This window comes from Xenopus laevis, chromosome 6S (genome assembly GCF_017654675.1).
Source record: "Xenopus laevis strain J_2021 chromosome 6S, Xenopus_laevis_v10.1, whole genome shotgun sequence".
Lineage (NCBI taxonomy): Eukaryota > Metazoa > Chordata > Amphibia > Anura > Pipidae > Xenopus > Xenopus laevis.
The window spans coordinates 82961168-82988785 of NC_054382.1; the positions used below are offsets into that span (position 1 = coordinate 82961168).

Below are 27618 nucleotides of genomic sequence, written 5' to 3' on the forward strand. Positions count from 1 at the left end.
TGTAAATCTGGCCCTGCAAACATTCACTGTATAAACTGAAAAATATTTCAATATTTTGCTATCCTTTGAATCACTAAATTAATTTTTAGTTGTACAACAACTTTCTGAGAACTGCTACACATCTGTGTCGCATGGAGTCAACCAACTTCTGGCATCTGTTACATTCCACAATTTCTGCATTTTTTGATTTTGCTCAGAAACAACATTTTAACCCGCACCAGCAAGTTTTCTATTGGATTAAAGGGACACTGTCATTGGAAAACATGGTTTTTTTTTGTTTGTTTTTCAAAATGCATCAGTTAATAATGCTGCTCCAGCAGACTTCTGCACTCAGATCAGTTTTTCAAAAGAGCAAACAGATTTCTATATTTCATTATAAAAATCTGACATGGGGCTAGACATATTGTCAGTTTCCCCATGTGCCCTAAAGTCACGTGCTCTGAAAAACTTCAGTCACTTTTTACTGCTGCACTTCAAGTTGGAGTGATATCACCCCCTACCCCCAACAGTCCATCAGCAGAACAATGGGAAGGTAACCAGATTACAGCTCCCTAGTAGATATAAGAACACTCAATAGTAAAAATCCATGTCCTGCTGCATCTCCTTCAGTTACATTGATTAGTTGAAACAATAGCCTGCCTGAAAGCAGTTTCATCCTGAAGTGCTGGCTCTTTCTGAAAGCACATGACCAGGAAAAATGACCCGAGACAGCTGCCTACACACCAAAATAAAAAAAAAAAACACTTGTTTGGTTAGGAATGATATAAGGCAACATGACCTCTTTAATTTTTTTGATGTTTTTGAGTTTCCTTGATCCCTGGTATGCGATAAATAGACCCAACAACATAGCATGAGAAACATCCCCATATCATGATGCATCATGCTTCACTGTCTTCACAGTTTACTGTGACTTGAACTAAGTGTTTGGGGGTTATCTGACAAACTGTCTGTGGCCCCTAGACCCAAAAAGAACAATCTTGATTTCATAAACCCACAAAAAGTCATGTCATTTCTCTTTAGGCCAGTCAATGTGTAACCTCTTCAGCACGTCTTTTGTTCAAAAATGGGACTTTGCAGGCGCTTCTTGTCGATAGCTTGGCTTCACATAGGTGTCTTCTAATTTTAATAGTACTCACAGGTAACTTTAGACCTTCTTTGATCTTCCTGGCTGACTCTTTGCCATTTTGGATAGTCTATCCATTTGAATGGTAGTTTTCCATTTTCTTCCACATGTTCATCAGGTTTTGGCTGCCATTTTAAAGCATTTGGGATCATTTTCTTTATATGTTTTTCCATCTCCAATAAACTTTTTAATCAAAGTACACTGTTCTTCTGAACAATGTTTGGAACAATCCATTTTACTTTTTAAGATTTTTAGAGAAAAATACACTATAACCAGCAAGCACATTTACTGCATTCCTTAAAAATAAGGCCTTTAATTGACATCACTTATTGAACTCCACACTGCTATCATTTGGAACAAACTATTATTATTTTTGAACTATTATTATTTGGAACAAGCCTTGATTAATGATTCAATTACACAGAATCAGCAGCATGCATGCCATGACTGTTGGTTTTCTATTACTCTACTACACCTAATAGTAAATTATTTATGTAGAACAGGGCCAGAACTAGGGGTAGGCAGAGCAGGCACGTGCCTAGGGCGCAAAGCTGGGGGGGGGCGCCAGGCACGCGCCTTCTCTGCTTCTCCTACCCCCTTGTCCGGGCCCCGCTTGCAGATGAATCCGGCGTGTGCTTTTTTTAGCACATGCGCACTGTTCTTTTCGGCTTCTTATTTTTGCGAATACCTGCGTTGGCTTTTTGCACATGCGTGCATAAAGATTTTTCTCACAACCGCATGCGCACATTCGGTATTTCATGTGCGTCTGTGGTCTTTATGCCCGGCCAGGCAGCCTAGGGCTGATGTAGAAATCTACTAAAAACAGTAATTTATCAGGTTATTTCAGACTGCTATTATTCTGAACACAACTGTACAAATATGTAAATCACAACATTTACATATGTTATTTGAGTTGTCGGCTATAATTTGAGCAATCATGTTATTCACTGCAATGGAAAATTCTAAAATAACAGTGGAACCTACAAAAGCGGCATCAGTTAACAGTGTCCTATCCTCCCGTGGATATTCTGCCCAAAGTGGCTTGGGCAAATTCTGCAAAACAAACATGCAGATACCATGGCTTTCCATGTGTTTGTGATTTAATGACATTTTGAAAAAAACAAAACAAAAGAATGAATGAAATATTAAACAATTTGCTTTCATAATAATTCATAACATAATGAGGCAGTGTACTTTTGTGGATGCCTAGCTTGCCAAGCTGCCAACATCGATCATTTCCCATCTACTACATCCAACTAACTCAGTGATATTAAAGGTTTTGTTCACTTTTTTTTGTTTAGTTAAGTTTCAGATTGTTCACCAGAATTAAAGACTTTTTCTAATATTTAAGTGTAAAGTTTAATTTTTCACCTTCTAAAGCAACTCGGGTTCAGACACCATAAATTGATAAATTTAGTTCATACAGTTATAGTTGATACATTTGTTATCTTTAGCCCTGCTGAGCAGGAACCATGAGTTTCATTAAAGGCAGCTGTTAGAATTGGTACAATAGTTGCTAATATTCCACAGATGCTGCTGAGAAATGAATCAACTAAGGGGCAGATTTAACAAGGGTCGAATAGTCAATTCAAATTTTCGAGTTTAAAGATTCACACATTCAAATTTTAATCCCTCTATTCGAATGTAAATTTGAATGGCTGGGCAGATAGCATTGGTGATGGGGCAGTGATGTTGGGGTGGGCATGATGACATCAGAAGCCACTACAGTAATGTAGTTGGAGTTATGACACCAGGGTGGTTTATTGCATCACTTAATTTTAAATGGACAGCTTTTTGAAAAATGGAGATGTCCCGTTCACATGGGTGGCAACCCTATCTCTATCTATATTCCGTCTGATGAGTGCCCTGTCCTTTAAAAATTGATTTTTTTTTTTTGCTTCTCAACTTGGTTCATGGCAGGAGCACCCTGGAAATAACCCATTACATTTAGAAGCACTTTATAATGCAATCAGATCACTTTTTCCCTATAGTTTTTTTTTTTTTGTGGGGAGAGGACAAAATAAAAAAAAAAGATTACAAAAATAAAATGATGCATTCATACAACATGCAAGTAATTTCTTAGCTCTCTCAGAAGCAGTAAATTGAAGGATGATGCTGTGTGTGCTTTTATTTTCATAGTACTGCATGTAGACTACGTTTTATCGCACCCTGGCATACTCAATTTTCACCCATCCCTGAAATGTCTGGCAATGACTTGCAAACTGAGCTTTAAAAAAAGAACAGAGTGAAAATCACAGCATGAAGTGTATAAAAAGAAAACATTTCACATGTAATAATGGCTTAAATGGAGGTCCCTCCTCCAAATACCGGATAGTGCTTTTGCTGTCAGGATTGTCTACAATTTGGATTTTATTTGATTGGTAAAGGGAGGAGCAGCACCATTTTAACTGGGCTGTGTTATTTAAAACTCTTGCTACTAGGTTGTTAAAGCAATTTACAAGGAAACACCTACTACAAACACAAATACCAAGAAACATTCAATTATATTGCACGTTGCAATCACTCTGATTTATTACTCTAGCAAATTAATTGAGAGGAAAGCTTGCCCTGCCATTCTGCAACTGAATAAAGCTAACTTTTAACTAAGATTCATTCTGCTTTAATGTTGAGGCTAAGGCCACACTAGGCGATAGTGCCGCGATTTGACTCGCGGCGACTTTTCGCCGCGACTTTTAAGCCGCAATCGCTGGGGAAACTTTTGCGCTGGCGTCTATGGGGAATCGCGAAAAATCGCCAGCGTAAAAACACACGCGGCGATCTTTTCTCTATTGTTGCTCGAAATTGCCTCGCTAGGCGATTTCGAGCGACAATAGAAAAAAGATCGCCGCGTGTGTTTTTACGCTGGCGATTTTTCGCGATTCCCCATAGACGCCAGCGCAAAAGTTTCCCCAGCGATTGCGGCTTAAAAGTCGCGGCGAAAAGTCGCCGCGAGTCAAATCGCGGCGCTATCGCCTAGTGTGGCCTTAGCCTAAGATCTTCGCATTATCTGGCCATAGAAGTGGAAGAACAAATGGGATCACATAAGGTACAGACATTTTAAGAGAAGACTGTATTCCAGTGTGGTCCTTGCTAGATATTTCTACCACCTTTCCAATTAATATATAGGAGTTCTGATGAGGCACTAATCAAAGGGGCTATTATTTGGGCCATAAATACAGGTCAGAGTATCCAGTAGGCAGCTTATACTGATTCATATAAGGACAGCTTTTTCACATAAAGGGGCAAATTTACTTAAGGGCGAAAATTCGGGCACAGGCGTAACTTCACTAGCGAAGGAGATAGACTCTATTGCTACTTCGCACTCTTATGCCAGTCAAAGTTACTTCACAAATTCACTAAGATTATTTTTTTATTAACATGTATTTATATAGTGCCAACATATTGCGTAGCACTGTAAAGTAAATGTAATTATACAACTAAATCACATGAATTATATACATAGAACATATGGAGTTACATACATCCCAATCAATACAGGTACAAAAAGGTGAGGAAGGCCCTATGCATAGGCATACACTCTAAAGGGAAGGGAGTAATACACAAGGTGTGGGAATGGGCAAGATCGAATTAAGTGGGTGAGAAAAGTGGTATTGTATGTGGTGTTGCGTTTGGTAGTTAAGCAGAGTGACGGTAGGCTTCTCGAAAGAAGTGCGTTTTAAGAGACTTCTTGAAAGCAGAAAGGTTGGGAGAAAGTCAGACAGACAGTGGGAGAAAGTTCCAGAGGAGGGGTGCAGCCCTTGCAAAGTCTTGAATGCGAGCATGTGAGGAGGTAATGAGAGAAGAGTTGAGTAGCAGGTCAGTAGAGGAGCGTAGTAAGCGATTGGGTGAGTATATAGAGATGAGTTCAGAGATGTAGGGTGGGGCAGAGTTATGAAGTGCTTTGAAAGTCAGTGTCATTAATTTGAATTGGATTCTGAAAGGTAACAGAAGCCAGTGCAGGCATTGACAGAATGGCGAGGCAGAGGAGGAGCGGTTGCTGAGGTGTATGAGCCTCGCAGCAGTGTTCATTATGGACTGGAGAGGTGACAGTCTCTGGAGGGGAAGGCCAATTAAAAGAGAGTTACAGTAGTCTAGACGCGATATGATGAGAGAGTGAATAAGAATTTTGGCAGAGTTTTGGCATTTTACTGAACGTTACCTGTTCCGCCACCTCAGACCAGGCGAAGGTAATGGAATGTATAGGGCTTCTTCAATTTTAATTTGAAACATTTTCTAAGTCCCAAAAAACACTGGCGTCTGTAAAAAATTTTGTTGGGTACCCGGGCTCCCCCCTACATTTTCTACCATATGGCACATAAACTATACACTGGGCACATGTATAGGGCATTATAACAACTCTTTCATTTTATTAATGTTCCCTGGGCTTGTGTAATATAATGTATTTTATGCAACATATTCGTGCATTGTACTTTCACTTCCCGCCGTACGCAAATTAGCCAACACTAGCGCAACTTCGCTTGCCGCAGTAACACTATCGCAACTTCGCCAACGTTGGCGCCCTGGACACAACTTCTAGGCTAATTAGGGCTAATTAGTGAATTAGCGTTGTCCTGGCAAATCTAAGCCTGGTGAAGTGTTGCGATGTGATCTAAGCTGTCGCTGGCGAATTTATGGAGGTTAGTGAATTTGCCCCAAAGTGTGAAGCTTCATACTGCTATCTGTTACACATGTGGTCATAGGGTTGCAATCTTTGTCAGCAGCTAAACCAAAACAAAAGTGGTAGGGCAGACAACACTAAAGGTGGGGCAGTGATGTTGGGGTATGCATGAGGACATCAGAAGTGGGCACAATGAGGTTGGTGGAGTTAAGATGCCAGGCTATTGTATCACTTAGATGAAACTTGCTGGATTTGTGTCCCGTTTTCTCAATGTTTGAACCAGGACAAAGTTTTGAACAGACTCGCTATCTATAGTCTGCCTGATGAGCAAGTTGAATCCTTTAATTACAGGTATGGGACCTATTATACAGAAATCATTAATCCAGAAAGCTCTGATATACAGCGATGCTAATTTAGAAAAAATGTTTCTGTAATTATAGGAAATTAACTTGCACTTGATAATAACTTAGCCATGTTGAGAAGGTTTAGTATTTACATTTTTTTCATTTATTTGGCAGATTATTGTTAGGGTTTCACAAGGCTTAAAACCAAACAGAAAGTCGACACCCAAACAGGCCTTAGAAAAAGTAACTGTTCGGGTCAAAACTAAACAGGTGGCATACCCCACGAATCCCCTGGCCATGCCCACAATCGTGTTCCCTACTCTATCTGAAATTGGGGTGGATTTCAATGCTTATTCTAAAGCAGGGCAACATACTGTACATGCAGGCTCAAATCAGAGGAAGTGAGTGGATGGGCTATTATTAATGGTGACTGGAGGTTCATTCAGAGCGACTCGAAAAATAATTGTTGAGTTGACATGGCCCCTAGAATCATAAACTTAGAAAGCTGAAACCACAGTTGATTTTAAACATGAAGAAACCAAAGCAAAATAAAGACTTTTCAAGGCCTCTCCATATTAAATAATACATTAATAGTCATTTAGGTTTTATTGAGGCACACTTTCGCACAGATATCAGCTGAGTGTTGGTAGTTCTACAAAAAAGCTCTGCTTGCAATCTGGAATTCCATAGAATTATAAAATTAAAATTAGGGATGCACCGAATCCAGGATTCGGTTCGGGATTCGGCCTTTTTCAGCAGGATTCGGATTCGGCCGAATCCTTCTGCCCAACCGAACCGAATCCGAATTTGCATATGCAAATTAGGGGCGGGGGGAAATTGCATATGCAAATTAGGGTTCGGATTCGGTTCGGTATTCGGGCGAATCTTTCACGAAGGATTCGGGGGTTTGGCCGAATCCAAAAAAGTGGATTCGGTGCATCCCTAATTAAAATGCTTGCCAGTAAAACCATTGAAACAGAGAACCATCATAACTGCAGAGGGAAAAAATGCCCCTAAATTAAACAATGCTTTTCAGGTGTATTTAATGAAAGAAGTACATACTTTGATTAATCTTTCCAATTTCAGCCATGTCAATGCAGTTAAAGAGTTAATTTGTCTAGAAGGTATTTTCGGACAGGGCTTTAATGCAACGAAAAGAAAAAGAACAGAAAAGTATTCCTAATCTATAGTGAGTGCGATAAATTAATTACAGGACCAGCTTCTCCAAACCACGTATGCTTTCTGTATTTGAAGTAAATTGAGCCATAATTCTTTATGACAAGTCCCAACATAAAGAGATAACAGTATTATAATGGACACATATGGCCATTACAAGTTTCACCTTAGCAAAAGAACACAAATTTTAACAGTACAGGTATGGGAACAATTATTTGCAAACCTATTATCCAGAAAGCTTAAAATAACAGAATTACCATCTCCTATAAACTTTATTTTAATCAAATAATTAAAATTTTTCAAAATTATTGCCGTTTTCTTTGAAATAATAACTCCATAGCTTGTACTTCATCCTAACCTGGATTTTAATTATTGTTATAATTGGCAAAACTTTTCTATTGGGTTAATTTATGGTTTAGATTTTATTTTAGTAGACTTAAGGCATTGGGAAACAAATTATAGAAAGTTTATGTATCCTTAAAACCCCAGGTCTTGAGCATTCTGGATAACAGGTTCAATCCCTTTAACTAGTCTTAATTTTCCCCAAGGTCTTTGCCAAGTTGGTTCAATATATCATTTAACCTGCTTGTAATACAGAGCTAATCGTCTGAAAACTCCAGATGCCAAACAGTTAACAGAAATAGTGGAAACAAGCCATCAGACGTATTATTTGCCGGGATGTTTATAAAAAGAAGCATGTGATGTTCCAGTTCTTACGGAAACAAATAGGACTAGGATGTAGAATGTCTGTTTGCATATCCAAGTGATATTTATAGGTAGTTTATGTTTACATGACATCTATGAGTATATCTTCTCTTTTGTATTTGATAACTGCAGAGCCAATACCTCTGGCTTACAACAATGGGAGGACATACTTGAATATTGTATACTTAGGGCTTGTGGGAAGCCAGTATACACATTATAATCACTGGTAATATGCAACAAAGATTTCTGCCAATATAGGACATAAAGCCCATCCACAACAAAGGTTTTCTTCCAAATATGTTGCAGCTCTATCGAAGAAGAAAAACAGTTGGGCTGGGCATAAGGCATTTCTGTCTCATGAGAAAGACTTTGAAAGTATCCTGCTGGGTCCTCTAAGAATGCAAACTGCAAAGAATGCATTAAGAATTCAAAGAATACACTGGGAGAGTTTCTGGGCAGTGCCCACTCTTCACTCTAGAAATACTGATGTGCCAGTGTCCACTGCCGAATTATGGGCAGCTCCTGTCACTGGATTAGTGATGACTAAACTGGTAGGCTGCCATAAGATTTCCAGCAGTGTGGAATCACCCCACTCCAACCAGCACTTCTCTTGCAGAAGTAACTAGATGTTAATGGGCCCCACAGCAAATTCATTTTAGGGCCCCACAGCAAATTCATTTTAGGGCCCCCAACATATCTAGAGGTTTTCCTGTTTTAACAATAGATGTTGAAATTGCTCATTATTTTAGGGCCTCATGTGGCCCCCTATACCTCCTGGCCCCCCTGCAGCCATAGAGTCTGCTTCCTTTGTAGTTATGCCCATGTCTTGCAGCCACATGTCTGTTTCTTTCCACAACCAGTTATATTATTTGTTTAAAATCGAGCGACTAAATTTACAATTACTATTTTCTATTATAAGAATAAATATCACTATATTAAAGGGAATCATAGATACCTACCCTAAACTGCACATCACCAGACATCACAATGTAAAAAAAACGGTGTATTTATCAAGCGGTGTATTGATTTTAACTAATTTTAATTAGTTTGGTTTAATTTTTTTTCTAATTGTGTACCTCTGTGTAAAAATCTGATGTAAAAGGAAGCAGCCATTTTAAAAATTATCTGGGAAAATATGGCATTTATCTAGCTATTTGTTTTTTCCTGCCCAATTCCATTTAATAGACAACCTAAGGTTTGAAGGGTATAAAATAAAGGCGACTCAGATAGGGGGCCCATTTACTAAGGGTCAAAGTGAATTTTCGAATTAAAAAAACTTCGAATTTCGAAGTAATTTTTTGGTACTTCGACACTTCGCCACCTTAAACCTGCCGAATTGCTATGTTCGCCAATGGGGACCTCCTATAACCTATAGCCAGCATTTGGCTAAGTTTTGAGAAGTCGAAGGATTTTTTTTGTAAAATCGTACGATTAAATCGTACAATTCGAAGTACGACCGTACGATTAAATAGTACAATCCGAAGTACGATCTTAAAAATCCTTCGATTTCGAATGTCGGACTACCCTATTCGATGATCGAATTTCGAATTTTTTTTCACTTCGAAATTTGACCCTTGATAAATCTGCCTCGTAGCGTACAATAAAACACACACTTTGGTAAATGCGCCATTTATTTGACACCGCTTTTTACACCTTTTTTGTGTGGTTTTATACACAGTATGATAAATAGGCCCCCTAGTGTACCATTTTCTCTGTTGTGCAGCAGCTTTTACAATTTTACAAAGGTATCTGCATCTATATGTTTAAAGGGGATGTTTACCTTGCACACCAGACCTTCACAAGAGTCATATCATTACTTGATATTGGCATATATAAAATGTCAGCCCAAAATGTGCACCAATAATCTTTCTACCAGCTTACTTAACCAGTCTTCAGAACACCCAGAGCTCTGCATAACAGCACTGGAAATGAATATCGAGCAGCGTCAACTTCATATTACTGATGGAGGTGACCTGAGTACACTCCAACATCATTAACTCATGCTCTGGCCTTCCTTGCACTTTACTGAAGCATCATCACTGAAGAGAGTACACCATCTGGTACATGATAAGCCTTAGAAATAGGTAAAAGTGCAAGAGGCTACTAAAATTAAAGCAACCATTCGGGATATACAATCAGATAGCACTGTGGGGACGTGCATTACAGGTTGAAGTCCTGACTGCGTGAGTAGGGTTGCCACCTTTTCTGAAAAAAAATACCAGCCTTCCTATATTCTTCACGTTTTTTACTATTAATAAAATTGGCATTAGGCATCATTTTTACAGGCCAGGCCGGTAAAATACTGGCCAGATGGCAACCCTATGCGTGAGCTTTAGGGGGTCAGCTATCCCTTTGTCCAACAACGCCTGAAGAAGCACACTCTCAGTTGTTTGCGGATCTGACAGGTATATTGTGAGCATAGAACCAAATATTTTTTAAGAGATATATTCTGCAAACGTTTGGAAATGGAAAGAGCTATTGACTGATGCTACATTATTATTAATGTATTATAATTGCTTTGACTGCAGGATATTCCAAAGACAACAGCACCACTTATCTTGCTGTTCCGATTTTAAGTTTGGATTTTACTGAATGTCACAGAATGAAATTAAAAACCAACCAAAAGATATTAATTACATTTTCAATTATATAATAAATCACATCAAGAGAATATTGGATTTGGGTTAGGAATGATTGATGATGCCGGCTGACTGTTACCTTTCTACGGATTTTAGCCAGCAAAGTAGTTTTGTAGCTACATTCCAAAAAATAAAAAATATTACTGCTTCTATGCAGATACCCAGATAACAACCCAGATATATAAAAAAACGTTTCGTTTAAACTTGTACTTTGAGTTTTATATCTTCTTACTCTTACTTCTTTCTCTGTCTGTCCTGTTATGTATAAAATAATGTTTACTAGTACCAAGTCATTTCTCAGTCCTGATTTTGTAATGTTGTAATCAGTGCAACATATATAAACCAATTTCATGTTAATATCAATAATAACTTGAAGAAAAAAAATAATATACATATATAAATTATATCAGATCTTTTTTGTATACATACAAAAGGGGTTGGGGTGCAACTGACCTGCCCAATATGTTGTATTATTGTAATTTGTATTATTATTGTTGTATTATTATTATTATTATCTATTGATAAGAACCAGTACACTCATATGTTAGATAAAAAAACATTATTTTTTACATAACAGCATGGAGAAACAGATTTTGCAGCATTTTAGCAGTTGCATGCACCACATTTTTTGGGACAGATAAGTCTACTACCCATTTAAAGATTCCCTTGTAGAAAACATAAATATCAATTGACTCCAGGTAAAAAAGTGAAACCAGAGGCAAGTAATAATGATCTGATCGTACGAAATTCCTTTCAGATTGGATCAGATAGGATTGTGTTTGTCACCAATATGGATTCCAGCAACTAAGTTAGGATGAAGTAAAAGATACTGTTTTATTATCACAGAGATAAAGGAAAAGAATTATCTGCTTATAATGGTGTTTATGGGATATACCTTCCCATAACTACGAGCTTTCTGGATAACAGGTTTCTGGACAACAAAATCCCATACCCATAGCATGCTTTCCACGTTAAGTAGCAAAATAAACAGAATGACAAAAGTCCAATGATACACACAGGGTCAGATTTATCAAGGGTCGAATTTCGAAGTTAAAAATACTTCGAAATTCGACCATCGAATTGAAATACTTTGACTTCGAATATCGAAGTCTACGTTTTTTTCATCGAATTTGGGTATCCTGCGGTCGAAGTAAAATCGATTAAAACGATTCGAAGGATTTCAGCGATCGATCGACTTCCAAAAACTTAGAAAAATGCTCTAGAAGGTCCCCATAGGCTAACATAGCACTTCGGCAGGTTTAATTTGGCCGGTTTAATTTGGCCAAATTAAACCTGCCGAAGTGCTATGTTAGCCTATAGGGACCTTCTAGAGCATTTTTCTAAGTTTTTGGAAGTCGAAGTAAAATCGTCTAAGTTTTTTTTTAAAGAGACAGCACTTTGATTATCGAATGGTAGAATATTTGAATAATTTTACTTCGAATCGAATTCGAAGTTGAAGTCGTAGTATCCTATTCGATGGTCCAAGTATCCAAAAAATTACTTTGAATTTCGAATTTTTTTACTTCAAAAATTCCCTCGGATTGACTTCGACCCTTGATAAATCTGCCCTACAGTGTACAAAATCTTATAAAAACTAAAACATTTATAAAGGCTGCACTTATAACCCCTTTTTATTCTTTAACTGGTTATAAGGTGTCACATACATACAAGGTAGACTGTGATTTATTATTATTATTATTATTATTATGCCAAAATATTGTGCAGTGCTGTAAAATATGTATTTACACAAAGAACATACAGAATTACATACTAAAAACTAATACAAAAGGTGAAGGGCCCTTCCCAGAAGAGTTTACAGTCTGTGTGTGTCAAGGCAGGACATTTTTGTGAGAGTAAACTTGTTTTTGAATTAACTTTGTTCTGCTTCAGAAACTTTAATATAGTTGATATAAATATGGTGCTGTGTAGCCATGTGGGCAGCTATTGAAGTTCCAGAAGAGCTATAGGGCATACATCTGCAGAACATTCATTCTGTTTACAATGCAATTGTTTTAGTACTTAAGTGCATAAACAAAAAGCAAAATGTTATTAGTTCTTTACACACCTATAGGAAAATTTCACATACACAACATGAATATTGTAGCCAAGAATATTTTATTTGCAGATGGCAAATTAACAGATATACACTTTACATGTAAATATCTTTTATATAATATTTGTGAGATTAAAGCTTTACTACACACACACTAACACACACACACACACACACACTATCTAAATTATATATACACACATATATATTTTATATAGGTCACAGAACTGCAAGGTGACCTGCCCAGATTTAAACAAGCAATTGTGTAGATTTAGATTATACTGCATGAACATCTGGGCATGTATGGCCAGTCACACAAAGAGTGCCACCTATTAAACTGTATTAAAAAACAAACAAAACAAACATTTCTAAGCAGGGCCACCATCAATAACTTTGGGGCCCTCCATGAACATAAATAGGCAAAAACACCCCTTTTATGTATAGTAAGTAGGATTTGCTAGGACAAAAGGTTTAATTTGCTGGATTTATTTTTTATTTAACTACCGCTACTATATTACAATCACACCAATAGTGATTGGCGAATCTGACCCGTTTTGCTTTGCCAACATTTTGCCAAATGCATTGAAGTATATGGGCGAAATTTTTTATTTTTGAGGCACAACAACATTTTTGTGGTACGACAATTTTTGTCTCCCCTTGGAGTCTATGGGCTTCTTTTTTCGTGTTTATGTACATATAATTTTTTTTCATGTGAATGCAAAGCAATAAAATTGTAATTTCCGTTGCCGTGCATCACATTGGAGGTGTTGGTCAAATGAGGAAGGTAATTTTTGTCCTTGGGGAGGCTACTTAACCCATTCCTCTGATTATGTCTTGTAAACACAGGGCATGTCATAGAAGAAAGATCAATTACTTGTACTGTGTTAAGTCTATGATAGCTAACTCTCTAGAGTTAAATATCTGTGGCAAAAAGAAGCTGTTCTAGTTTTTATAATGACCCTCGCTTAGTACCCCAATATAAATAAACAAAATACCAATACGTTTCTTTGCCCCTCACTAGTGGCAAAATGGATATGCGAAGCGCTTATTCCTACTGTATAATAGACTGCTGCTTTGAGAACAGTGACAACAAAGGGGAAATGGGAATCTAATTAGCTACTGTGCAAGGACCAGACACGAGAAGCTTCAATCTCCCCTTTAAACTCCAGTTTGGGGCTGCAGGATGAACCCTCAAAGTAAAGTAAAGTGGAGAGTTTTGATAGCGATCACTGAGAGTAGAACTGGCCATACGCTAAATATATAATTAGTATATGAAGTGAATTTGCTGCCTTTTGTTTAACTCTGTAACAATAGATAAACTGGGAAAAATACAGCCTGCCCATCTTGCAAATAAAATATCAGCATAAGTTAAAAATGTTTGATCTAAGAATAGCAAAACAATTTGCTATAAAATTTGTTACCATCAAGGCTACCAACACATTGTATAAAACCAGGGCAGGAACAGAACATTTCTTTGTACATCATCATTAACATTAGAATATTAAAGAGAAGTAAAACAATTGTTCAGACTGTGCTCTAGCTATTTCCACATGTATGGTCTCCTCCGCCTGCATTTTAAATAGCAGGGAATAAAGTCACTGTGTGTTACTGTATAATTGCCTTAGCCTACACAGTTTCTCATAATTTTTTAGTACCAAAGCCCAAGGAACAGTTGTTTATCCTATGCAGGATGTACAAGAGTGCAGCTAGGTCTTCTTTTTTGTTACTGGTATGAAATGGTCTCCATGAATGGAGAGAGATCAAGTAATATTTTTAAACAAAAGAAGTAAAACTAGTAACAGTAATAACAGGCAAGCTTGTTAAATTTTTAATGTGATTCTCTATAGCTGTCAAAATTAAATTCTCTAAATTATCTGTAATGAGCAAACAGTGCAAAACACGTTTACAAAAACCACAAGATATTTATTTAGTTTCATAGAGCAGGACCTAAAAACTGCTTTGCAAGCTCCTTTTGTGTTTTAGGGGCAGATTTATCAAAATGTGAGATTACAGTTGTATCAATGGATTTACCATTTGAGAAATAGGTTTTTAAAAATCCAAAAGTTCTAAATTCTCACTTTGATCAATCTGCCCCTCAATTTAAACAGTGCTGTCCAGCATATGGTTGATATGGAACATGGCCCATGTACAAACAGCATAAAAAGGATTTGGTCATAACAAGTTGTAGCATAGCATGTAGTAAAGCATGGCAAATTTATGGGAGCCACAGAGTTTATCAAAGGTTCACTCTAAACTAAACAATGAACTTTCTGATGTGGGACTGGTTAAAGGTAATAGAACTTTCTATATACGTTCTGTTTCATGTCAAGTAAACAGACCTGGTGATAGAACTCAGAATGACCTTTCCAAGTCACTATCTCACTTTACCAATCAAACTGCCATTGGGGCAGTGACTGCCTGTATAATGTAGTGCCTTTGTGCAACCATTTCAACCAAAAGATAATTTTAGAATATAGAGATTTAACTGTACATAAGTTAAGAGCTCTTACAGACTGGGGATTTGTCACTTGCGGTAAATCTGTGCTATTGTGTCAAATCTCCTTGTCTGCCATCTCCCTTAAGAATAAATCCTCATAACTGTAACGATAAATAATAATAACCACAAGGTAAGTTAGGCCAAAGGCTTCGTTCCATGTACCAGAGATAATATACTTTTTTTTTTTTTTTAACTAAAACAACAAAATCCCATAACCTTTCCTAATTCAGCAAGATTTTAACACATAGCATTTACATTTTAGGTTTACATTTGGGGGATCCCACCCTAATACAGATTTTTACATAATGTAAGAAAACATAATTGTAAGTAACTTTACTGTAAACATTAAAAAAAAACTATGATTTATGTACTGGATATTTGTATTTATACTTAAAGGGCATGTAAAAGCAAAGGAATAAAGTCCCATTTTTACGTTCTTTAATGAAAAATAAATCTATCTCCAATATATTTAAAATAAAAAATGTGTACAGTTTTTATAAGAAACCTGACTGTATGCAGTGAAATTCTGCCTTCATTTACTTGCTCTGACTGCTGTGGATACGAAACATCAGATGGTTCCTAACGACTCTGCAGGGAAACAATCTGCAGAGGGAGCTCCCCAACTTACTTCCCAGTCATGCAGAACTAAAGCAGCTTTGTTTGTTTCAAATGTGTAGAGGAGAACAAGGTGCTCCAGAATTAAATGTAAAGTAACTCACCATACAGTGAAAGTGGTCTGGGTGCACCAACCCTAGACCCCCAGCTTTAGGGAGCGGTACAACAGAAGATAAGGAAGCAGAGCTGTCCAGCACTCAAACGGATCCACAGGACCAGAGATATTCAGTTAAAAAATATTTTTATTGGTAGAAAAATTAAAAATATATTTGCATCTCCATCCACCCTACGCGTTTCGCACCTTTTAGGGTGCTTAGTCATGGGCTTCATCTTAGTTTCTTTCCCTATAGAGCAGTCGGCAACTGTGTAGAGATTCGTATTGGATTTTATTTTTGCCTTTACATCCCCTTTACTGTTTCCAACTCCAGCTAGAGGGACAAAGATGTAGAGCCAGATTTAAACAGATAAACTGGGATTCTATTTGATTTTGCCACAGCTACTGGTTCTGCAGAGTTAGAGAAAGTTTGTATTAAACAATACAAAAACTCTAAAATTTTATTTTTTTTAGGCTTGTGGTGCAGTAAGTTCATGCTTATGTTTAGTGTACAAAATACAGCATTTCTAGCATTATTCTATTTTAAACTTTACTTCCCCTTTAAATGCAGTATCCATCACTTTCTTTATCTAATTCTTGAAACAATGTAGCAGAAGTCAGTTTTCCTTCAGGTCTGCTAATCAGCTGGTTTCTGTTACTTTGTTCCTGAAACCAGCTGCGAAGAGAACAGAAAGGGACAGAAAGACACTGCTTTCAATTGCAATTGTATTGTAATAACATTTTTGATTTACAGATATTGCAAAGTTGCTTAGAATTACTCGAAATGCAAAAAAAAAACAAAAAAAAACATGATTTTGGTGTGGATAAACCTACACAATATACAGTGCAATATTTGGACAAATGAATATTAACCCAGATTTATAACATGCCAAAATATTCTGTAGAGATGTGCAAAAATGCAGTGTGCAAAGAGTGCCCTGCTCATTGAAGTTTAAGGCTATGGCCACAGACATGGATTCTCCATAAGCGGAGAATCTCCTGCCCCTCTTTTTTTCAGCTGCACTGCAGGCTCTGTGGATTTGGGCATGAAATGCAAAATCTCACATTTTTGGTGCCAAAATCCAGTGCGTCTGCCTGCACCCAAGCGCAGGCAGCGCAGCACCTGAGCAGCGGTGGATTTATGGCCTGTCTCTATCAGCTGAAGAAATGAAGAGGAGCAGTGGGCCAGTGGATTCTTCTGGAGAATCCTTGTTGTGTGGCCCTAGCCTAGAAATCTAAAATCTATTATTGGGTTAACCGGGAATGCCATGCAGCAACCTATATCAGAAAAGAGGTGGAAAGTCACCACTGGAATCATCTCTTTAACTGCTCACAGCATGTTGTTTATTTAACCCCTTTCATTTCCATCCCTGCTTACTTTAAACCCCCCAGAACCCTTTTCTTATTTGTTTTGTTAACCCACTTCCAACATCGACATGACTTTATCACTAAACTGCCAGGAAACAATCTGCCTTTTTCAAGGTTTTTTTCCTTTAAAAGACATTTGCTGAATAACAAAATGTTAAGATATATTTTGCTGTTCTCTGGTGGTAGAGATAAGGAGCTGGTTTTATTTGAGCAGGGCACTGCAGAAATACACATCACATGGATGACAGCAGCTAAGTTATATGTTAAATCACATAAAGGATTCGTCTTTGAGTGTGTCGGCCACTCTGTGGCCACTCTGCGTGGCTGGCTTCTTAGATCAATGCAGAGATCCCAATTAGCAATTCATAAGAGACCCCAATGAGGCATTCCAACACATAGCAATGATTGCCACACAATGAAAAAACAGCCATACTGAGGGAATAGCACTAGCACAAAAAATCCACTTAAAGGGGCAGTATACCACTTAATCAACAAGAGTTCAATGAAAAAAAGGTGGCCATAGATTTAACAATTAAGATATATTTCCTGGTAAAGATCTTTCCAATATGTTTGTTTCAACACACACATGTAGAGCTGAATTGTATGAAAATTTGTTTCATTCGATAATATTAGTGCGTGTATGGCCACATTAAGGCTTGTGCTGAACATACATTTTCCTGATGTTTTATTAATGGGGGGGAAAAAACAATGTTTTTTTATTTTTTTATTTCTTGAGCAAGACAGGGCAAACAAACACTGAAGCTACTCCAAAAAACAGATTTCTTGTGATTAAATCAAAACGGCAAAAAGTATGTTCAGCATAAGCCTTTTTCAATGAGCTCATGTTGAGTAAGGGGGTTTTTAACAAAAGCCCAACAGGAAATGAGGCAGGGGCTGCTGAATGCATTCTTCTAAAACCTACTCTTTTACTAACAGTATATCTGTGATTTGTGCACTCACAGAAGACACAAGTGCTATTACTGTGAGTTAAATTAAAATGCTTTAAAAATGATCTTCATATAAGCAAATAAATATAGCCCATATTGTAAGTATAAAAACCTAAATTCATATATGACAAGCAACCAGCAACAAGAAAATACCATAACAAGCTTAAGACCTATCCCTAAGGTCAGCTTAGGACTGTTCTGGGGTTGCCTGCAGGGCACTATATTACTGACCCAGGTATTTAAAATGATTCTTATTGAGAAAAAATAGAAAAAGTTTTGTTTGTTTTTTTACAAAAAGGAGGAAAGCCTAAAGTACTCTGAATAAAAAAAAAACTGCTGTTTACCTCAATGTAGTACTCCACAGCAACTCATTGGCACTGGACAACTGAAAGCAAAGTCAAAATGACAGAGCCTATTCTATGGGGCCCATAGCAACAGAACTGTACACACAATATACAAAATGTAGTGCCTTACATTCAATCTTACGGTTAGTGCTTCACAGCAGTCTCATTGGTACAGACCCGATAGGAAGGCAAAACTGGATTCTGTTAACTCATGTGTTCCTGCATTGTGCAGCACAAAAAATAGCCCATGTGTAAGAGCTCTGAAAAAAACAGACCCTAATTTCCCTGAAGGGGAAGAGCTCTTGGGAACAGGGCTTTATTCAATACTTATTTCACATTCAATGCTTATGGACCTTCTACTACCTGTGCAATAAATGAAAATATGGTAAACCATAGGTAACAAAGAACAGATATATGGTCCTGCCCAACATAATACATATTGCAATTTATTGATGCAAGAGATGACTTGCCTCAGGTCAGAAAAACAAACCAGACTTTCCTGCTTGTGAATAATAATTACTTACTCACGTTCACATGCATGGCTGCTCATACAGCACTTCCAATTTCATGGCTACACAATGGCACCTACACCTTGCAAATCAATACTCACTCATCTTCTCTATTACATAATCTCCTATTATTGTATTGTTCTCCCATTGCAGAAGAACACAATAATGCAGAATAAAAATAACTTTCTCTGCCAGAGCTTGCAGAACTATCACACAGATATTCCTTCCATGATGACCTCCACTCAAGCCTCAAACAACCATCATTATTATATTATTTCGGCAAGGAAATAGCACCCATCACTGTATTCACTACTCATCTGTACTGAAAATAGGATTGGGGAGACAGGATTATCTCCTGCTTTAAGGTGGCAGACTGCTTGTCAGAATTGTGTACTTGTGAAAAGTAACTACTTGAAGGAACAGTAACAACAAAAAAAAATTGTGTTTTAAAGTAATGAAAATATCATGTACTGTTGCACTGCACTGGTAAAACTGATCTGTTTGCTTCAGAAACAACTATAGTTCATATAAACACGCTACTGTGTAGCAATGGCGGAAATTGAAAAAAGGCCATATGGCACAGGTTAAATAGTGGATAACAGATAACACCATTATGTTCTACAGAGCTTATCTGATATCTGCTGTGTAACCTAAGCCTTTTCTCCTTTGAATAGCTGCCCTGATTGCTACACAGCATTTATATAAACAATAGTAGTGTTTCTGAAACAAATACATCAGTTTTACCAGTGCAGGACAACACTGCATTATATTTTTATTACTTTAAAACACTTTCATTTTTTGATGTTATTGTTCCTTTAAAGGAGAAATCAACCTGTGGGGGAAAAAACCCTACCCCCAAACCCCAGGTAGACCTCCTCCCCCCAGGCTAACTACCCCCATGCCCCATATTTACCCTTTGGCGCAGATTCTTCCAGCGAAGTTCCACGCATCCATCTTCCGCGTCCTCAGTAAGCTGACTGAGAGATCTACAATTTCTGTGTAATTCCACAAATGTGCAGTTGTCGCAAACTGGCAAACTGCTCCAACTGCGCATGCACAGAAATACCGATCTCTCAGTCAGCTTACTGAGGACGCGGAAGATGGATGCGTGGAACTTCGCTGGAAGAATCTGCGCCAAGGGGTAAGTATGGAGTAGGGGCATTTCCTCGGGGGGGGGGGTAGTTAGCCTTGGGGGAGGAGGGAGGGATGTCTACCTGGGTTGGGGGGTACGGGGTTTTCTGCAAAAGGGTTTCCTTCTCCTTTAAACTGACATTTAAAATTTACAAATTCGTATGACAGCATGTAACAATAATATTATTATTCCATTCAAATTAATCTTTAATTAATCAAACAGTAAGAGAAGGAGCAAGATACCTGTCTTCAGCCTGCAATAAAATGATCCCAGAGGAGCTAAAATAAGAATTAACTACTCAAAAAAAAAGTCACTTGCTTGTTATCAGTACACTATGTTACTATCTGGAAACTTAAATGACTTGGTGTCCGATAAGATCTAAAAACAGTGTCTTGTGCTGTGTGAGTTTTCATGAACTGTGTCACATCTGCCCCACCACACAAGCTGAGTTAATGATGAGAAATATCTCTCTGCCTTACTAATAAAGATAGCAGGAGCCCAGGACACTGCTCTGAGCAACACATGCAAGTTATAACAGGCAGCATTTGAAAGCTTTGCAGATGACTACAGGCAGGAGGGTGTGCTGACTCACAAAGAGGTGTGGAAGGCTGCTGCTAAAATCCTGTAAAACTTGGACTGAAAAAACAGAGAAAGTCGGGAACAGTGTGGTTATTAGGTATATTGTTACAGCTTCCCCCCAAATCCTAACTGCAAAACCCTACAGTACTCACAAAAATGCAACTTAGAGCATCAATTTTTCAGTAAATAGTGTAATTCTGTGAATGGAAAGTAGCACTGGATATCTTAGGCCTCTTTGCAATAGAAAGATTAAAATAAAATGTTACCAGTAGGCTATAAAAGTATTTCCAGCTACCAGCCTGCAGGGTAACTCTCTTGACCACAACATATGCACACAGTTAAGCAAGGATGTTAATTGCAAGGGAGTACAGACTATTCTTCTTTCGGTTTTTTGTCCACTAACAAACAAAGCAGCAGAATACAAAATGTTCATTTTGGTTAAGTGAAAAATGCTTTTGGAACAAGATGCTCAGAGGAGGCACGGTGAGGCACAATACTCACATTCTTCTGACAATAGTATAATAGATGGAAAAAAAAGGATAGGAGTTGCTTAAATTTTGATGAACAGTGATAATATGGTCGTTAAAGATAAATCATGCTGTGGCCCTTTTTATAGACCCATTTCCTGGATGGAAAGACTTTACAAATATTCCAAGATGCTCTTTGAAAGGAAATGACATTGGGTTTTAATGAAATGCTGTGCTAGCTGCTTGTAAAAGATACAATCATTTGTAAGACATGCAGCAACATATATAATGTTGAAAATAAAGCGTATTTTAATTGCCAGTGTCAATCCAGGGGAGGATTTTATCCCCGCAGCTAAATGAAGAATAAGACAAATGATTAGGTTATATATCATTTAATCTGCTCTGTTCTAGAAAATACTCCTATGCATGTCAAAACAAACCCCAATGTATTACTCAGTCTGGTTATATATTTAAGAGTAAGCAGTCAGTTTTGAAATCTTAGGGGCATATTTATAAAGCTGTGCAGAAAAATGAGGTTAGAATCAAACATTATTGGCATTATATCACTACTGTACACACCAAGTGCCTCTGTTTTTTACAAATTCTTATTCCTGACTTATCCCCATGTACTAGATCTTAATATTGGTCTAAAGCAGTGAAAAATAACAGCAATTTTAGGCCTTAAGGCCCCCATACAAGGGTCGATAAAAGCTGCCAACAGACCAAGATGGCAGCTTATCGCCCATTTGTAGAGCCCCCCGATGGCTTTCCTGATCGTTCCCTAGGGCCCAACAATTGGATCAGTCCGATATCGCCCACTTCAATGTGGGCATTTCGGAAAGAGATCCGCTTGTTTGGTGACATCGCCTAACGAGCGGATCTCTACGTCTATGGCCACCTTAAATCTGGTGTAAAAAGAAAACTAAAGCACTTATTGACTTCTATAATGGATTATTTCTGGAATTGCAAAGCATTGTATTAATTCAAGCATAAGGAGAATAAAACTCTATAGTTATGCCCTTTTTTTTTTTTACTCCACTTAGAAGCTGAATAAAACATTAAAGTTCACCACCCAAAAATTTTTTTGTACAATGAAAAAAGAAAGGTGTAATTCAGACCACCTATAGAAAAAATACATTAGCCATTTTGAAAATTTTGTAATTGTAACAGTCTTTCACTTTCTGTTTTATGGTTGTGACTCTTAAAATACTGTAGCAGAAATCAGTTTTCCAGGTCATCTGCTCTGGTTACTTTTGCAAGACTGTTTCAGAAGTCAGAGTGCGTCATGGAAAGAACACAGTCAGGCAGATATCGCATTTAATAGTAATAACATTTAGAAATATTTTGAAAATATTTGAAAATTTGTTATTAATCGTATATTCGGCAATGGCTTGGAACTGCATTCTTTTTCATTATGCAAAAACCTGTTTTTTGGCTGAAGGACCCTTTATGTATTGACATAGCTGAAAACTTTCATTTGATTCTTATATAACAGTTCATATCAAAAACATGTCTAATGGATTACTCAATTACTTATCAAAAGATGCAGGGGCGTTACTATAGAGGAAGCAGACCCTACAGGTGCAGGGGGGCCCAGGAGGTATAGGGGACCAATGAGGTCCTAATTCACATACAATTTAGGGCAGACATACACTGCTTTTTGGGGAGATTAGCCCCCCGGCGACAAATTGCTTCTTCTTCGGGCGACTAATCTTCCTGGACTGCCTTTCCGTCAGCTAGAATGTAGATCGCTGGTGGGATGGCACTCGGAACACTTTGTTTCCAAAGTTGCCTCACGAGGAAACTTTGGGCAACTTCAGAAAGCCAAAGCGATCCGAAGGCCATCCCATCGGCGATTTACATCGTAGCCGGTGGGAAGGCAGTTCGGGAAGATTAGTCGCCCGAAGAAGAAGCAATTTGTCGCCGGGCGACTAATCTCCCCAAATAGCAGCGTGTCTCTGCCCTTAAATAAATATTGGTAAAACTGGTCAACCTGGGGGCCTGAAAAATAATCTGCTGTGGGGCGCAGTAATATCTAGTTACGACACTGAAAAGACATCAAACCAGATCAAGAGGAGAATATGTATATAAAGGACATTATGATAGGGGAGCTCAGGTCCAACAAAAACTAGTAGACCATGGGATGATCACCCCTCCTTCAGGGATTGTTACAAATACAGTACAGCACTAGGCATGAGAATTTGAAAAGTTTCTAACTGCAATACAATATGGGATTTATTGATGACTGTGGGATCCCTGCATAACTACCACTGCTCATAAACACTCATGGCTACTGAACACATACATTTCAGTCTATGTGCATCCAAACAATAATAGTGACATGCAGAGTGGGAATTGGTGGGAGTGAATGAGTATTTGAGTCACAAAGCTTCTCCACAAATTCTTCACATTCTCCAACTGAAGAAACAAAAGAGATGGCTGGCTTGGACGTTACCACCAGCAACACTGGAGATCTAGCATGTCCCACAGTGCAGCCCCCCAAGCCAAACATCTGCACACGGAGGCTGCACGGTTGGCAGCATCGTACAGACATCTAAGGCTGCTGGGGGTTGTAGTCGAGTTTACAGGCTGCTGGGGGTTGTAGTCGAGTTTACAGGCTGCTGGGGGTATAGTCGAGTTTACAGGCTGCTGGGGGTTGTAGTCGAGTTTACAGGCTGCTGGGGGTTGTAGTCGAGTTTACAGGCTGCTGGGGGGTGTAGTCGAGTTTACAGGCTGCACATCCCTAATCCATTCATTACAAGGAAGATCGGGCGATTAAACAACCGTGCAATTACATATATACATCTATGTGTGAGAAGGAGATGAGATACATTAGTGCTTCCTTGAAGAAAACTCACCTTGCTTTTTACCTCCACGGAGCTACTCGCCACATACCGCAACGTCTGGGACTTACTAAAGCTGCGGTTCATCTTCAAGGCTCACCCCGCCCCCTCCCCAATAGCCACCCAGCCGAGATGCCACCAAGCTGGATGCCGAGGTGTCGGAGGGCAGGGAGCCGCTTCCCTTCTCTCTCTGTATTGAGCTGGGCTCTCCTATCCGCACGCAGCACCGCAGCTGCCGCTCCTGTTTAGAATGATCGGCCCGGAGCGCAGCCCGCGGTGACGTCACAATGCAGCGCCCAGCCCCCGTCACATCACACACTCACACACACTCCCATACAGACTCCCGTCCCTCCAGCAGCAGCTCCGACCCTTTCCCACGTGCTGTGTGGCCGGCACCGGTCACCTGGGCTTTCTCGGGTACCACATACGGAACAAATTCGTCGGCTCCTTTTGTATAACGCAAAAACAATGCCTGACAATTTATCGGCTTCTCCCAGGATCACTTTACGGGAACACACGTTACGTTTCCCCCCTCACGTTTTGTTTAGAATAAGTGCGCAGAGTTCTTCTCATTCAGGGCTGAGACGCTTGTTTCCTAATAGAGTGTGGCCCATGGAGTTGGGGGACAGCTGCCCGGCTGGATATCTTCCTATGGCTTTGGATTTGTCGCTGTTAAATTAAAGGTGTGGTTCACCTTTAAGATAACTTTCAGTATGTTATAGAATGGCTAATTCTAAGCAACTTTTAAACTGGCTTTCATTTTTCTTTGTTATAGTTTGTGAATTATCTGCCTTCTTTTTCTAACTCTTTACAGCTTTCAAATGTGGGTCACTGACCCCATCTATAAACAAATACTCTGTAAAGGCCCCCATACATGGGCCGATAAAAGCTGCCGACAGACCGAGTCGGCAGTTTATTGTCCCGTGTGAGGGGCCATCCGATGGGCATCTCCGATCAATATCTGGCCAATGTTGATCGGGCAGGGTAAAAAAATTAGGTAGGATTATTAGTTGTCCGCCCGTATTGCCTCCATTCTAATATGATCATTGGGCCCTAGGGCCCACAATCGGATCAGCCCTATATTGCCCACCTCAATGTGGGAATAACAGGGAGAGATCGTCGCCAAACAAGTGGATCCCCTGTGTATGGCCACCTTAAGTCTACATTGTTATTGCTACTTTTTCTAACTCATCTTTCTATTCAGGCCTCTCCTATTCATATTGGTAGTTAGGAAAGGACAAGGTGCTCCAGAATGAATTGTAAATGACTCGCCGAGTAGTGAAAGTGGTCCAGGTGCACCAGACCCAGACCCCCAGCTTCAGGGAGCGGTACGGCAAAGAAAAAAGCAGGGCCAACCGGCACTCAACGAATCCACAGGACCAGAGAAATCTAGATTTAAAGAATATTTTATTTATACAAAGTTTAAAGTATATAAATCTGCATCTTCATCCACCCTACGCGTTTCGCACCCATTCAGGGCACATAGTCACGACTAAATAAAATATTCTTGTAATCTAATTTCTCTGGTCCTGTGGATCCGTTGAGTGATGGTCTGCCCTGCTTTTTTCTTTACATATTCCAGTCAATGCATGGTTGCTAGGATAATTTGTACCCTAGCAACCACACGGCCGAAAATGCAAACTGGAGAGCTGCTGAATAAATATCCCGAAAACCACAAATCATAAGAAATGCAAGCCAGTTGCAAATTGGCTCAGAATATCACACTCTACATCATGCCAATAGTTTATTTTAAGGGGAACATGGCAACCCTACATCCAAAAAAAAGGAAAAATGGACGGCACTCTGGTTGAAAATTTATTGCAGTGTACTGTGTATATAAAAAACACGTTTCAGGAACAGATCCCTTAATCATATGCTTCCTTATGGCAACCCTAAACAAGATACACCATAATATTTATTTTTCTTATAAAGTATATGTACTGTCCCTTTATTAGCACAAAAGTGCAGACTATACCTTCAGGGGCTAAGCCCCCATTATAAAGAAGAACTGGAAGCGCCTGCTTTATTCCCTCTGAGCCCACAGCACCTGCAGGTCACACTGAGTTAACACATTCTTTTTAGTCCTAGAAAAAACAAACTTGACAGATCTGCATACTTCTTGGGAAGTTATTCTCAAGTACTATGTGGAAGGACTTTTTCAATATATGGTATAATATAGAATACGGTCCCTGTCTATAATAGCTGACAAACGAAGTGTTTGTGATGGGGAATATAAGACTCATATGAATGATGACCAATATCCCCAAATGCTACATGAATGTGTTGGGCTATAAAAATAAATCAAAATGCCGTGGACTAAACTATATTTTGACAGTTTCCTAGTTGTATTAAAATAGAACCATTATGGTAGTTTACTGTCATCATACTTTCTGCCCAGCTTTTACAAATTCTCATTCTTTCCATATTATATATAAGGGTTTGTACTTTAGACAAACCTATATATGGGGGCAGATGATTTTTTGGGGCACCCATGCGTAACTGGAAGCATCTTCTATTGTACTGTTCATTTCTCTTTTTTAATATCTATGAAATGATTTGCACAAAAAATGGAAATTATATACTGCTGAATTTGATGTAAGGTATAACTTCAATACATGGGAACCGCAGCTGTATATTGTGCTTGGCTTGCATAGAATAGTTCAGTGTTCCTGCAGTGGTATCAGATTATCGTACACAAGACTGTACTATGAGGTCATCCTTAGAACACAATAAGCCACAAAATTTGTAGCAGGATAGTTACATATTGTAGTTAAATTGGTTTGGTCCATCAAGTTCAACCCCTCCAAATGAATCCACTGGACACACATATATATGTGTGTGTATGTGTATATATATATATAATGATTTATGCAAGGTGCAGCAAGATCAAAAAAAGTGATACATCATTTAAATGGATCAGCACTCACTGTAAGTGAAAAAAATCAAATTGTATTTCATCATGGTGAAACACATCTTAATCCTTAATCTTAATGGGTAAAGATGTATTTCATCATGATCAAATACATTTTGATTATTTCACTTACGGAGAGTGCTGATCCATTTAAAGAATCTTACCAAACTTCAATATAAATATCAGTAAATATTGCCCTTTTACCTTGAGCCCCCCATTTCCTGATATTCTCTGTGCTGCCTCAGAGATCACCTGACCAGAAATGTTGCAGCTCTAACCAAGGTCGGACTGGCACGGCGGGATACCGGGAAAAACCAATGGGCCCCTCACCGTTATGGGCCCCTGCTAGGCCAGACCCCCTCTCGCGACATTCATAGTTTACAGCGCTGTCTGTGCATGCGCACCAAGCAGCAGCGTGCCGTCGAGAGTGCATGCATGGCTGGACAGCAGTCCCGGTGGGCCCGGGCCCCTCCAGTCTGACCCTGGCTCTAACAGTAATAGGAAGAACTTTGTCCTGTAATTAGGGTTGCCACCTGGTCAGTATTTTACTAGACTGGCCGGTAAAAAAGATGCTTGATGGCAATGTTATTAATAGGAAAAAATAGCAAAGGTGCCCTTTGTTTGTGTGCACTGTAAATGGTATGATCCCAGAGG

General features: G+C 38.7%; 1 protein-coding gene across 1 annotated transcript in view; it reads right to left on the reverse strand.

The window, feature by feature from the left end:
• pard6g.S (par-6 family cell polarity regulator gamma S homeolog) overlaps positions 1–24264 on the reverse strand; it is a 58669-nt gene extending 34405 nt beyond the window's left edge. Inside the window, exon 1 of the mRNA NM_001092245.1 lies at positions 24069–24264. Coding sequence (NP_001085714.1) covers positions 24069–24140 — 72 coding nt within the window. The 5' untranslated portion in view covers positions 24141–24264. The remainder of the gene's footprint in view (positions 1–24068) is intronic.
• Positions 24265–27618: the final 3354 nt, after the last annotated feature.